At 35.9% G+C, this 14,179-nt stretch overlaps 1 protein-coding gene across 6 annotated transcripts in view; it reads right to left on the bottom strand.

Annotated features, from left to right (window-relative positions):
* RBPJ (recombination signal binding protein for immunoglobulin kappa J region) overlaps positions 1–14,179 on the bottom strand; it is a 152,000-nt gene that overhangs the window by 11,416 nt on the left and 126,405 nt on the right. For all 6 annotated transcript variants that reach the window (XM_027799831.2, XM_055720964.1, XM_027799829.2 and 3 more), the window contains exons 3-5: positions 12,242–12,337; positions 2,558–2,723; positions 1,272–1,446 (exon numbers count right to left, since the gene is read on the bottom strand). In XM_027799831.2, the coding sequence (XP_027655632.1) occupies positions 1,272–1,446; positions 2,558–2,723; positions 12,242–12,330 (430 nt within the window). In that variant the 5' untranslated portion in view covers positions 12,331–12,337. The remainder of the gene's footprint in view (positions 1–1,271; positions 1,447–2,557; positions 2,724–12,241; positions 12,338–14,179) is intronic.

The raw sequence follows: 14,179 nt of genomic DNA on the forward strand, positions 1-14,179 counted from the left end.
ACAGGATAACATACACAGTGGCTGCTCTCCAAGGGCATGCTAGTTCACAGAATTTTGCTACTTAGCCATATGAGCCAGTGCTTGCTGCTGAAAACTCCCTCTGTTCATAGTTCTCCAACAACTGACTGAGCAGAAGCCTTAGCTTGCCCTTGTGCAATACTTAAGGTAACTTTCAGTGATCATTTGAAGTATATTTGAAGTATCAAGAAAAATTGTTCTTACAAATCACAATCAATTGAAAGGAAGACAGACTAACTATGTAAAATTGTAACCATGCAATCTGAAATTTTCTCAGATCCAAACTTACTTATTCAAAAGACAGAAATGCTAAGCTTGCTCCCCTAAAAAAACCCAATCAGCAACTAGCATTTTGCCATCAAAACAGGCATGTTTCTTCTACTTGGTTCATATTCACTGTCCATCAACACTATCTGTCTGAATACAAAGTCAACAGTGCATACTCTGAACCCACAGGTGTGAACTGCACAGCAACAGATTGCCTTTAGTCATGTGGCAAGCTAGCCGCCCCGAGATCCACATTCCATAGGTGAATGGGTTCCAGCCCAACACAGATGGAAGAGCCTTTTAAAGCACTAGTGAAGAGAGAAAAACAAAACAAACAACAAAAAAAAAGGGTATCTCTTGAGGTGCTCCAGTGGTATGCAGGCAAAAACACTCTGGAGGAAAAGCAAAAATTCTCCCAATTATACATTAGCACCAGAGATCTTTAAGTTGAAAAACATGGTAAGCAAATAAATCTGGGTGAAATATCACCATACAGATTTCTTAACTAATTGCTTAAAAGGAACTATGCAAAACATACTAAAAGTAAAACCAACATGAAAACGGCATGAGACGGTAAGAAGGTGGCTGTGATGTGACAAAGTGCAGTTTGGATAACACTACGCAACTTATTTGTCACAATCTGAAAGCTATCTCTTTGATACAGATCAAAACATCCTAAGCACCTGATCATGGCAGCTTAGGAGATCCAACAGCTTAGAAAGCTGAGGTAGAGAATTCTTTACACATATGCCCACAAAGATTCGCTCCTTAAAGTCTTTTTGCAGACCTTTTATATTTACTAAATAACTAACAGTGCATAAAATTCAACACTTATGCTGATGTATACAGTTCTGAAATAAATTAGAAAAAACAGAAATTGAAGATTTCATTGTATTTACTTTGTAGCTACACCACAGAATACACAAGAAAATTAGTAGGAAACAAAATAAATTGCTACATAAAGAAAAGAATTGTAAAATACTTACAGTCTGCATTTTTCAGCGACTGTTTCTTTTTAGAAGGTTTGGAGATTACTTTGATCCGTTTACTGAGGAACACACCGATGTCATCACTATTGCCATAAAACATTTTAACCGATAACATGAAGTGCTTTCTCTTGTCTGAGTCTGATATGTATAATGTTTTGGCAGTGCAATAATTCTGCAGGTGAAAAAATACAGTTGTTTCTTCTTTGAAGCCAACCCAGTTCAAGAAATGCCATGTATTTAATTATGAACAAAACATGAAAACTGATGCAACAGTTTCTAAAACAGAGCAGAAACTGCCTTTTCCATCTCTTCCGTATGTGTATTTCTATGTCTCCGGTTTAGCTTTGTGAAGTTTGGCACCTGGCTTCAGTACTTTAGTGTCTTTCTAAAGACCTTTACCAGGACTGGAAAACAGATGATTAGAGACTACAGATGTGTCAAAGCCATCTCTGAGTGGTTAAGAGTACTACCAAAAATTGTATCTGATTAGAGCTATACAGGCACTACACTGGGCATGCACAGGAGTCTGCCTGTGCAGAAAACGTGCAGAGCCAAACTTTTCTCAAAAGGATGGGAGAAAGTAACCAGAAAGTTACTTTTGGCCAATTGTTTATACCAGGTTACAATAGGAGCCTAAAAAAAAAAAAAGTATCTCAAACTTTTATTATTCTTTTCCTATTCAGCAACATACGAAGCATTTCTAAGTAGACTATGCTGGAAAAACTAGGTAGCTATAAAACAGTGCTTATTAAAACAACCAGCCAAAATGAGCGCTCACACACTGCCAGTTCTATTCCAACTGTTTAAGTCATGACAAATATCTTTTAAAAAGTCTTGTAAAAAATAATCTACTAAATTTATTAAGATGCTATTTTAATAGTATTTTTATGCAAAGGGACTTAAAGACCACTTCTAGCAGTAGATGTTATTCAGATACTTCCTTGATAAGATTATCCACTCCTGCAAGCCAGGGAGAGGGATATGGAGTTTAGGCCAGAAACTGTACTTCAGTTTGATGCCTACCGAATAAGGTAAGAAGATTACTGACTCTGCATCAACAAGCTACAAAGTAAACATTAGTATCCTGCTATGATCCCATGAACCAAATCCACCTACTGGATCATCCCACTTATTTTTGAGGGTTTTTTTTAAACCACTTATGTAGTATCTGCTACAGTGTAACAGAAGTTATCAAAAATTAGCAAGGGTATTCCTTGAAATATGCACCACATAGCTATAATATCCTTTGTAGTAATTTGAGTGGCTTATTACAACTCTTCTACCTTTCCTTCCAAGTTCAGCTGCTGCATTTCTTGGTCGCTGTTTCCTATTCCAATGAAGGCGCAAGGTTGTGACTCTTGCTCAGTGCAACCATCCCGTTCCATTTGCTCTTTTTTTTTCTTCCATCCACTGCCCATAAGGTACACACATGGAGGAGGGCAAAAGAACCTGAAAATGAAAAACATATTATGAGATTACACACAGCTTTCAAGAAAATTCTTCAGACAAACTGCTGTGTATCCAAAGCTTTCTCAGCCCATTCACACTTTGCATTCCAGTATATACATGCACGCCCTTCATTTGCCTTGATTTTCTAAAATGCAAATCAGAAAGAGAAAAGGCAAGGAAAATCAGCATTAGATGCACTGTCACTGAGCATCTTTCCAGTTCAATATATGATAGGTAACAGTTTGCATCTCTACAAAACAAAACCTCTTTCTACCCTTACAAAGAGATTCTCGAAGAAAGTAAAAAGGCTTTGAAAGTGACAGTGTTTTCCTTTTGTAGCTGCTTAACATGATGCTCTGATCAGTTCACACAGAGCAGTTCCACAAATTAATTTAATGGACAACTGCTGACCACAATTCCTATACATTTATTGTTTCATCATTAGTAAGGAGGAAGTCTACTCTGTCCAAGCATAAATCTCTTTTCAGTTTTTAAATAGAATAGATGAGTTTACATCTTCATCAGTAACTGCAAAAGATATGATCTAGTCTTTAGCATCACTGACTGAAATCAGTCTAGAAGCTACTTACAGCAATACATTCAAAATTAAAGGCAGCATTATAATGCAATGTATCGATCCTGAAGTTTCTGCAAATTGCTAAAAATGCAAATACTAATCACTTTTGGTTTTTGTTTAGCTGACACCTGCAGTGGTTTTATCATTACTTAGCTAAGATCAAAGTTTAAAAAGCAGAATGAGTACATCTAGCTGTGAGGTAGAGTCATGAAGGGAGAAAATAACTGAAAAAGTTTTTAATTATTCTATTTATTTCAAATTGGAGAGCAGTGCTTAACTTGGCACTTCTGAAATCCAAATATGACAACTACCTCATACAGGTCTGTAGGTAAGATTTGATTTATTTTTTTTTCCTTTTTTTTTTTTTTTTTTAAAGATTTTGCTTGGGACAACTGAATTAATGGATTACTTCTATTAAATACCATATAAACCTCGATTAGTGGAAGTCAGATTTAGTATGAAAATCAGGTCTAACACTTTATCTCACCTTTTCAGCAAAAGTACCTTTATTTACGATATAAAAATGCTTTTCTAAGTAACAGAATTCTTAACAGATGAAATTAATTCCCGAGTTAATAATCACATAATAATAAATTGTAAGTATTAAGAATCCATGCAAACAAATGCAAAGATTTTAATAATTTCATTTAATGCACACAAGTAATGTCTATTCTTTGTTAGAGAAACAAAGAAATTTTATGTTTTACTGTAATTCAAAACATCTTGGTGGTTATGATAATGAGCAAAAATTACATTCTGCAGGCAAAAAAATATAACCAAACTTTCTTTCTTGCCAGTAAATCCACAGTGAAAATTCTTCACTTCATTTCACTCTTTTTAAAACACAACAAAACTGATGATATACCAATATGCATATAGCTTAAATATCTGTGAATGTCTTTCAAAAGTGTTGGGCTCGGGTTTGAAAAAAGCCTGCCTACAAAAGAATTTGTAGAAAGCAGCTCGCCATGTGACATCAAAAGAGCTATGGGCATGTCTGAGAAGCTCATTAAATTTGTGAAACTGCTTCTACAGATTGCTTTTTGAACTTCCAAACAAATGTAAACAAATGCTAGACTTCATTATGATAATCCATTTCAGCAAAGACATACAGCAATCATTTGCCCCTTTTATTGCCTTCACACTATACTGAAGCATAGAAATTTTGATATATATTTATGGAATTATGAATTAAGAGAAAGCTACTTGTAGAAGCAAACATTTTAACAACTCACATTCTCATGTGGTTATTGCATCAGTTTTAACTACTTCTATTTTATTCTTTGGAGTAATTATGGGTCATATGAAGGCTCTGGATATTTTTTTTCTTCCAATTGAAAATGCAGAACACAGAGAACCAAGGCAATGGGCAGAAACTTGCCAATTTGCAAAGCAGATGTTTCCTGATGGAACTGTCAATTTGAGAAACTACATAATATACTACCTAAAATATAAAATTTAACACTTTCACAGTAGCAGCACAGGAGAACACTTGCACCAGCTCAGTCACCAATCATAAAGCTGAAATTTATAGTTATCTGAATTAGAATGGGTTACTGTAGCTTTATTGCTATAAGAACAGAAGTTCTGAAATTTGAAAATTACCATGAATAAAAAGAGTAAGCAGTAATAAATGTCACCAAATGGTGCACATGCTATATTCCCTTTTTGCTTTTGCTTCTTATCTTCTGCTACCTGATCTCTCTCTTCCACCTTCCATCACAAAGATGATGAATGATGCAGTAGGGGTATATTTAAGAACACCAGGGGTTTCTGTTACGTGCCAATTAAACCCTCCCCTTCCTACTACAAATTCTTGATCTCAAAACCAGCAATGAACTTCCTGCTTTTCAGCTGCATTTATTTCAAACAGCACTGGCGACGTGACCTAATTTCCTTCGAATGCTTCTCTACGCTAAAAGAAAAATGATCTTAAGAGGACTTATGTTTGTGAGAGAGACAGTACAATGACAATGGTCAAGATCATAAAATTTGTATTAAAGTACAAAGTGTATATTTACTTTCTACATGACCAATCTACTTTATGTGCCCTGTATCACCCCACATCTATATGTAAATACCATAAGTGTTATTAAAAAAAAATATCTATTCTGAGGCTCACCTATTGGTTGCTGCAACTTTCAGCATGTTTTAAGAAAACAGAAAACCAAAACAAAGCAAGAAATAACAACTTTAGCATTACACTGAGAAAATTTACACTGTAAGTAATTGTGATCACATGAAAAAAATATATAGATATAGACAAATATATATACACATGTGGGCAGGAAGGAAGCAACAGAATAAAGTGTCACATTTTTATTAGACTGACAAGGGGACAAGTGAGGGCAACAATCATGCCTAAGTACACTTTAGGAGGCCTACTCTGCCATCCCAGACAGGAGAAACATGATGGTGGTCCTCTACGAACATACTTTTCAAATTGGGATTATGAACTAACTCCAAGGTTAGGAAATGCAATTCTTTTGGGAAGAAACTTCAAGTAACAGGTGCATTCATTCAAGAGTTGGCCTTTTGGGAACCAACTCAGATTGCCAGGAAAAGCACACCACCCTAGCTAGTCAGATTCTGAACTCTCAAACTCGAATGTCAATACAAGATCCTTTCAGTGTTCATGGATGTATCCCATTTATTTTCTTCTCAACAATTACAAGCTATTTCCAATAAGGAAATTATACACAGACACAAAATTAATATCAACCTTTATTAACGGAGCAATGCTTTGCAAACAAGAAACCAAACCCCCTGTATTCCATGTAGATATAACACCATAAAGCAAACATCACACATTTACCTTTCTTCCTCATGTATTCTTTTGTATTCCTCTTATCGGTTAGAACACAAGAAACAAATCTCAACCTTTTTTCATATCCTTTTTCATTTCAGATTTATTCTAAACTAAGTCCTTTGAATAGCTACGACCACTAGATGGCACTGAAGACCTACAAGAAACAAGTTTTAACCCACTGGTGAAAAGAAAACAAGCCACAACAATTAAAGTGCTCTTTTAAAATTAGACCACCGGGAAAAGCCTTGGAAAACTATGACTTATGGAATAAAGAATGACACTTTCGAAACAGAGACGATTTTAAGTTTCGTTAAAACAAAAAGAAAGAGTCTGGACATTCACAATCTGAATGCGTTTTCATATATGTCAGCCTCTTACTCACCCTTCAGACACAGACAAGTACAGACTCAGGGCTTTTTATGTCATATTTACAATCCCAGAAACTCATGTACAGAAGAGATTATTATATAGTGTGAGTAAACTATGAATATCCCCATATTTCCAATTTTCACAGAGGACTGGAGAAAGTGTCTTTGATATGTATAAAGTAACTGCTAGAAACAGGTTCTCTCATTAATAAAACATTTGTGATTAAAATAAGAATTTACATGTTTATGTGAGAGGCTGGCTTTCAGATAACTATAAAGAGGAAAGAGAAGAAGAAAATCACCTCCCCAAAATATGTAAAGTAATTAAGGTAATTTCCAGTATTACTGATGGGAAATAAGGCAGGGCAATGTTTGGTGGAACAAATGAAAATACTCTTCCTTTAACCTTTGATTTACAGGGCCTACCTCTCTTTAACCACAAAACTAAAGTAAGACTGAGTAGGAGGTAAAAATTCTTCTGAAATATTCATATGACCTATAGTAAAAAGAAAATTATGTTGGAGGGAATGGCAGCTGTGTCTGGTTCTTCTGAGCTTGTTCAGAATTTTCAGTACAAGAAGTAATGATGGAAAATCATGTAGGATGTCATTTCCTCACTGGATTTGTACCATATTCTCTTAATACCTCTTCTCTATGCAACGAGCAGACTGGCAATTCGTTGATGAATGAGCAGTAAAACAACACAGGACATTATTCTGTGAGGTAAACACCTAACAGCTTGATCTAAAAAACACATGAGATCTGTTAGGGATCAACTCTGTGAGCTCTTTCATTACTGGAAATATAACAATATAACAACCAGGAATGTCTTTCCTGGACAAAAACTGTTCCACACTTGTTAGAGCTGCATGGCGAGATGCAGATTCAGTGTTTTTCTACTTTCTGATATAAAGCACAGCGACTGAACCAGGGTAACATTTTGGGATACCAGGTCTCTGCAAATACTTTATGTATTTAACATACTTCTACAACATTTTGTTGTGTACTCCTAGTTTCTCATAAAAGGCTCTCTCCCATACTTCTTCCAAGAACTTGTGATCAGTGTAATTGAAATGATGGAAAGTTTTAAATAAAGTATAACACTGAAATTATGTTAGCCAGGAAAGGTCAGAAGATTGATCTCCAAAAAGTAAAGGGCATCCCCACAGTGCCTTCCTACAGGATAATTTCATGGGCCACTTAAGTAAGGAAAGACCATAGTATTAGCAACCTCACGTTAAGACTCCAGGCTCAGTAACTCAGCAGAGCAAACAGAAGCAAGCTGTTACCCATCTGTTACAACAGATCTGTTCCATCAGACTGACTGGAAACTGAACATTTTTCCACAGCAAAAAAGCCAAGCTGAGATTTGTCTAAGGATGCTCCCCTTTATTCCAAATTACTTGAAGGGAAGAACAAGATAATTAGTGGTTTCTGAGTCTTGACTGCAACAGCAAAGTGGAATAGGTTGATTCTTTGGCACCACCTGGAATATTGTTTTAAATCAGACAATCACCAAAGGAGACAACAAAATACCGTCAGTCAATTCAGGCCAATCAATACACAGAAAATACGGTACTTCAAGTAGAGAAGGTACCCTAAGTGAACTTGCCAAGAAGCAAGGGGAAGAATGAAGATAAAATCAGCTCATGCCATTGCTGCCTAGTTCTGATGCACTCAATGCTTTTTTCAAACCACAGGCTTCTGTTCATAAAGATATGCTTTTTCAAATCATCCAAATCATCTCCGTGTTCCTCTTACAGAAGTCTTTGCCTTCAGGAGAATTTATAGGTGCCTACCAGCTGGTTTTCTTTATGTTCAGGGTGACATTAGCAGGGAAATTTTTCCTTTGTACCAGCTGGTCAAATTCAAGTCCTGTTAAGACAGGAGGTGAGCTTGTCAATTACCTACATTGTTCTGAGCATGAAACTACTCAGCAGTAGTCTTTCCTTCTTAGGAGCTCAAAGAACTACAACATCCACTAAGGAATTCAATGCAACAACAAACAAATGAAAAATCTTTAGGTGCCAAAGTGCTATGAAAGAAATAGTGGAGCCATGGGGTAAGCCCTGGAAAAGGCTATGCTCTCAATAAATAAGAGCGTTAACCAGAGTGCAGGCATAGTCAGTTTGGTCAAGGGAAGTATCTGAGCAGAAATTACGGGAGCTCCTTCACTAACAGACATAAAACAGGACACAGCTAGGCCATTCTCAGGCTAATCAGTAGTGCTAGCATTTAAACTCCACAAATATCGATTGGCTCAGTCAGTGATGAACTATGTCTTGGAATCCAAAACACTTCAATCCTTTAAACCATTGAATGCTCACACTCACTGTTCAGAGTGTGAGACAAATTTCAGTGAATGGTAAATATAAAAAAAAGTATGTACAAGAAGCACAAGCCAAACACCCACACTCATCAGGCTTATACATCACCTGAGCTTTTTACCAGTCAAATGCCTTTGAAAGACGACAGCCATCCAACAGGAAACACCAGGCAAAAAGCCTTAAATTCAACTGAAGTCCATCCCTGTGCTTCTTACCCTCTGGCTTCTTTGTTAAACCAAAGGACATTAATGTTGGTAAGTGCAAGGCTAATAAGAAGAGTCCACTCAAAGGAAGAAGCCTCCTTTCACTACTGTTATTTACAGTCAAGTATCAAGAACACTCTCAAATGAACCCAGAATGTCTCCACCCATGCGGCAACAACCTGGAATTGTGTTTCTGTGAGGCCTATTTAAACCAGACCACACTACGTGAGATCTGCACCGTCTACAGTTGAGTTTTCACCAGGGTATTTCACCATCTACTAAGCTCATCAAAACACTGAAAGGTAGTTATTGTGCCAACCTTTTAATTATGCCATGCAAAGTTTATTAACGATAAATATTTTCCATGACCTCACAACAAAAAAGGTTTAAAGACCGGAACAAAAGGTGGGAGCTTGTTTAGCCTTTTCTAAGGTTCTACATTTGCTTTAAAGATGTGTCAAATGTAAGAAATGGTTCCTTTTGTAATTGGAATTCTTACTTACAAAGATAGTGCCATTAAACTTATTCTTTATGGATCAAAAATTAACCAGATCATATCCATGCCATAATAAAGTCCCATGGAAAACATGAAATTTCTCCATAAAAATAGGTTTCTGTCTATAAAGCAGATGTGTATGAAACAACTCACTACAGAAATGGTATGTAATGTAAAAATGCTAAAAACTTGATTGATTACTTGTATAAAACAGCTTTAAATCTTTACTAATTTTGCTCAGTCCAGCAATAAAAACCACCAAAGGGCATGTTCTGCTATCAATAAAACAGAAGCAATTAAAAACACTCAAAAAAGAAAAAAAAAGAAAGAAGCATCATTCAGTTTCATGAAGGACCTTAGGGCACACATGGATCCAAGGATTTAATAACTGGCATTTTTCTTTACACCAATAGCAACAGGGCATCATTACTGATGCTAACAGTCTGGGAACTAGCAGAACAGTAGCAGAGGCAGTCTAAATGACGTGTCACAATTAAGAAAAACTGAAATATTTAAATTTAAAAATGAAATCTTAGTATGTATTCCAGACTTTCACTTCATACCCATACCTGCATGGCAATCACTTCACCATCATATTATTTTCTAACAAATATTGAACCATTTTCATGTTAGTAATCTTTTGGAAAGCTCTGAAATTGTCTACAGTTACTTGACATGCTTCCATTTTCAAAGAGGTGAATTTGAGACACCTTTCAGGAACAAATGCAACTGTGCTGAGACAGGCAAACTGCGCCTCACAAAATCTTAAGTGGTACCTAAGTCCAGTTAACAATCATCGCAAACAGTGAGAAACCGATGAATAGTTTACCGAACGAACATTACCACTACTTAGAGTAATGTATGTGCCACAGTTTAACAGCATCACGTGAAGTATACATGTATATTCAAGGCAACAGGAATTTCTAGTAATGCCATGAAATGCACATATGAGCTTTCAGAAACTGATAGCAAATAACAATTCGAAACTTTGCCCTGTATTCTTCAGAACACTTACGTAAGTTTTTCAAACACTAATGGAACATTTAATAATCAAAATTACATACTTTATCTCTTTCATTTCTCCCTTCTTTTGACGCAATTTGTTCTCCAAAACACTGATAACACAGGACAACCTTGTAAAATGTCCCTGCCTTCATGAACTGCTCTGGCCTCAGAACACTGCCTGAAGTTACAGATACGCTTTTAGAAAGTCACTTTCTTATCTATAGGCACACCCCTCATTTTTCGGGAATAATACACTTAAGTCATCTGCAGTGATGAGTTCACTATGCAATTCTTGAATGACAATACAATCTGAAAAGATAGCAATCAGAGATGCCTATATTGCTATGCTACATCTTTTTGGCTGTTGAGTTTGTTGCAGAGGGTTAAAGTTACCATTCACTGGTAGTAAGGCCTTGCATTGCAACCCTTCTGCGTTTCAGTGTGGCAGTGACCAAGAAGCCTGTGTAGTTCTATAGCAAACACACAGCATACTTGTCTGCTTCTGTGCCCTTTCCCATTCGCTGACTTCCCATTTGATTCTCATCAAGAATTTTAGAAAGATCTAAAAAGTACTTTGAGTAAACAATTCCATGGAGCTGCAGAACCTGGACACGGCCCAAATGCAAGGACTCGAGACACTGGCTAACAGAAAAAACAACACATATTGAAAGACAAGTACTCAGGCACAAGAATACTGAAGAACAGTTGAAAATATAGTCTGCATCTCTGTGATTTGCAGACACCAGTAAATGTGATTTAGATCAGCAATGAACAGAGAACTCTGTAGGTCTATTTCTAACATTTCTGTTTTCTAACACTTTCATATGTAAATATGTTAAAATCTCAAATCTCAGAAAACTGTGAAAAACAATGATGTAACAGACTTACACAACAGTGGCAAAAGAAAAATTAAAACTTCAACACCTTTAATTAACGACCCAAATATGCGGTCTTTTGTGGTGAAAAAATATTAAGAAAGTATCTGAAAACTAATAAAATACTGCGCTATTTATTTTAGTGAAATTTAAGGTAGAAAAGTACCATTTATACTTAAAGAAAATTCTACTTCATCACGAAAGGACTAGAAATCTGCATATGAAGGGCCACCCTATTTGCTTCTACTAGTCATGCAATAAAAACACCACATAGAGAAGACTGCAAGAAATTCACCTTTGCCTAAAAAGCATTCATCCTCATGTTTCCCTGTATATCATGTCCCTTAGAAAACTACCTATTATTTTAACTTGTACTGCATTGATTTTTACAAGAGAATGTTTATCAAAAATATGGTTATGATTGACCTGTCATTCTTTTTAAAGCTATTACAGATCCGATTCAGAAAACCATCTTACTGAGGCTAGCGATTTCCCTTTCATATTAATTTGACATTACTTAGGAAAAAACTCCTCTACAAATAGTCACCATTCATCACCTTGTTTACTCCAGACTTAAAATGGAAGGTTTAAAATTAGAACGATTACAGTTCAATGGAAGAAAAACTTCATCTATCGATGGAGAGCCTGTTGGTAGAAACAGGCATCACTACATTGAATGGCACAGGTTTGCAGCATTTGTTACATAACTAAATTATGTACAAAACACGTTTTGGTTTACGTTTCTTCAGACTACATTACAATCTGAAGAATTCTGCAGTGTACTATACACCAGACTACACACTATAGTTCCCCTAGCTGAGAGCTGTAGAGGGAAGTCAGGAAAGAACATAAACTTACCTTTTTTCATTTCCATATGATTTCTGCGCAACTTTCGCATGGAGTATTAGCACTGTTTGATCACCTCGCTCCTTTAGGTAATTTCGCATTGCTTCCCTAAAAATTAGAAGACAAAATAAGCTTTGGAAGTTGTTTTGGTTTTGTTTATAATTACAGTAATTCCAAGACAGCGTTAGGACAAAACCCCCAAACATCTGAAATTTAAAAAAGGTAACAATTAATAGGGTCAAGATGAGTAAGGTTTTTTTAGGACAATTACACAACAAAAAGAAGCACCCATCTTGCATGAAGCTAGCAGTAGGGGTCTGTGGTCATTTACAATTACTACGTTTTCCAGAAAAAAAGACACTTGGTAATATAGAATCATGTCAAAAACAATCACTGCACCATGTTAAAAGCCCAATTTTATGAAGTACCACATCACAAACATTTGATTAGAACACACTTGATTAAATCAATATTGTCTCCGTAACCAATTTAGTCTCATGGTAACAACAAATTGTTCTGAAAGTTCGTTTGTTTAAGCTATTAACTAAGTGAAAAGTTTATATAAATTTCTTTTAATTGTGAAGGTACTAAGAAAAAGTTAAATTTTTCAGCTTATTGTTTTGTCTAGTTTTCTACAGAAAGCTTCTACTTCCTGCATACAGTCAGGTAAAAAAAGATAAATTAGATTTTCTATCATTCATCATCACTGTAATGACAGATGTCACATAAAAGCTATAATTACTTCAAACACAACAACAGCAATTCCTTGAGAGAAGATAGCAATACACCCTATCATTCTTCTGTATAATAATCTAACTGTTCATTAAGGAGCATGCCAAATTCAACACCCTAGGGTTTAGCTGTGTCGGAGTGCTGACAGGAACACTTTTAAGTCCCTGAAGGAGCTTTTGCAGGTTGAATGCCCACCCATGCACTCATCTTCAAAGTCATCAACCAGAGAAACAAATTATGAATTTAACAGGAAGTTACATGAAGAGATGCAACCCTACAGAAGAGGGATTTCCCGCCCTTGATCTTAATTACAGCTAACATCGGTAAACCTGACGTTTATCCATGAAAGCACAGGTGGAAGAATTGTCTCAAAGTGTACAGACTTACTTTATTTGCAACCATTGTTTAAGAATATATTTTAAGCCACAAAATACAATTCACTGTGAAATTGATTTAATACATTTAATTATAGTATTAGCTGCATTTAAGTGGTTTAAAAACTTTCTATCTGACAATCTGAAAGACTCTTAATTATTAAAGAGTACTTTCATACTAAAAACTTTTGTCTTTACTACCATTCAAACATCACTCAAAACCAGCAACCCATGCACAAAACCACTAGGTGCTATCTAATGTTTATTTAGCATTGTATGAGGAAGAAATTCTGCCTTTTCTACTGGTCTGTTGCTACAGTGTACAATCCAAGCTCCTACAAGAACTAGGAATGTTCCCCTCCAACCAATAAAAAACCCAACTCACTATTGCAATTCTTGCACAACATTTTTCATTACTAATCTTAAAACTCTCAATAAAGGTAATACTATTATAGGTTACATCTAAAAACAACCAGCACAGTATGAACAAAGTAGTGCTGTTCCACCAGAGCCTGCACAATGATGAGCGCATTATTAGACAAACAGGACTGCCTTTCCACAAAAAAGCAGAATAATTTTCCAACAATTGAACTAAATGCCTTTAATAGTTTACAGGCACATTTTTTAGCATTACATAAACAAATCGCTCTTAAAAATTTGTGTCTTCTCTTCCATTTCAGCATTTTTCTCTTTAGAAGAAAAAAGTTAGGTTGTTTGTTTCCAGCCTCTATCAGCATAAAGGTTTACAAGCTATTGCTCTGAAGGATGGCTACCAGTTCACAGATGCCTACCCTGTACTCACCTAGCACATCTAGTAGCTAAAATCCTGCACATGAAATTCAGA

Source organism: Falco cherrug, chromosome 1 (assembly GCF_023634085.1).
Source record: "Falco cherrug isolate bFalChe1 chromosome 1, bFalChe1.pri, whole genome shotgun sequence".
NCBI lineage: Eukaryota > Metazoa > Chordata > Aves > Falconiformes > Falconidae > Falco > Falco cherrug.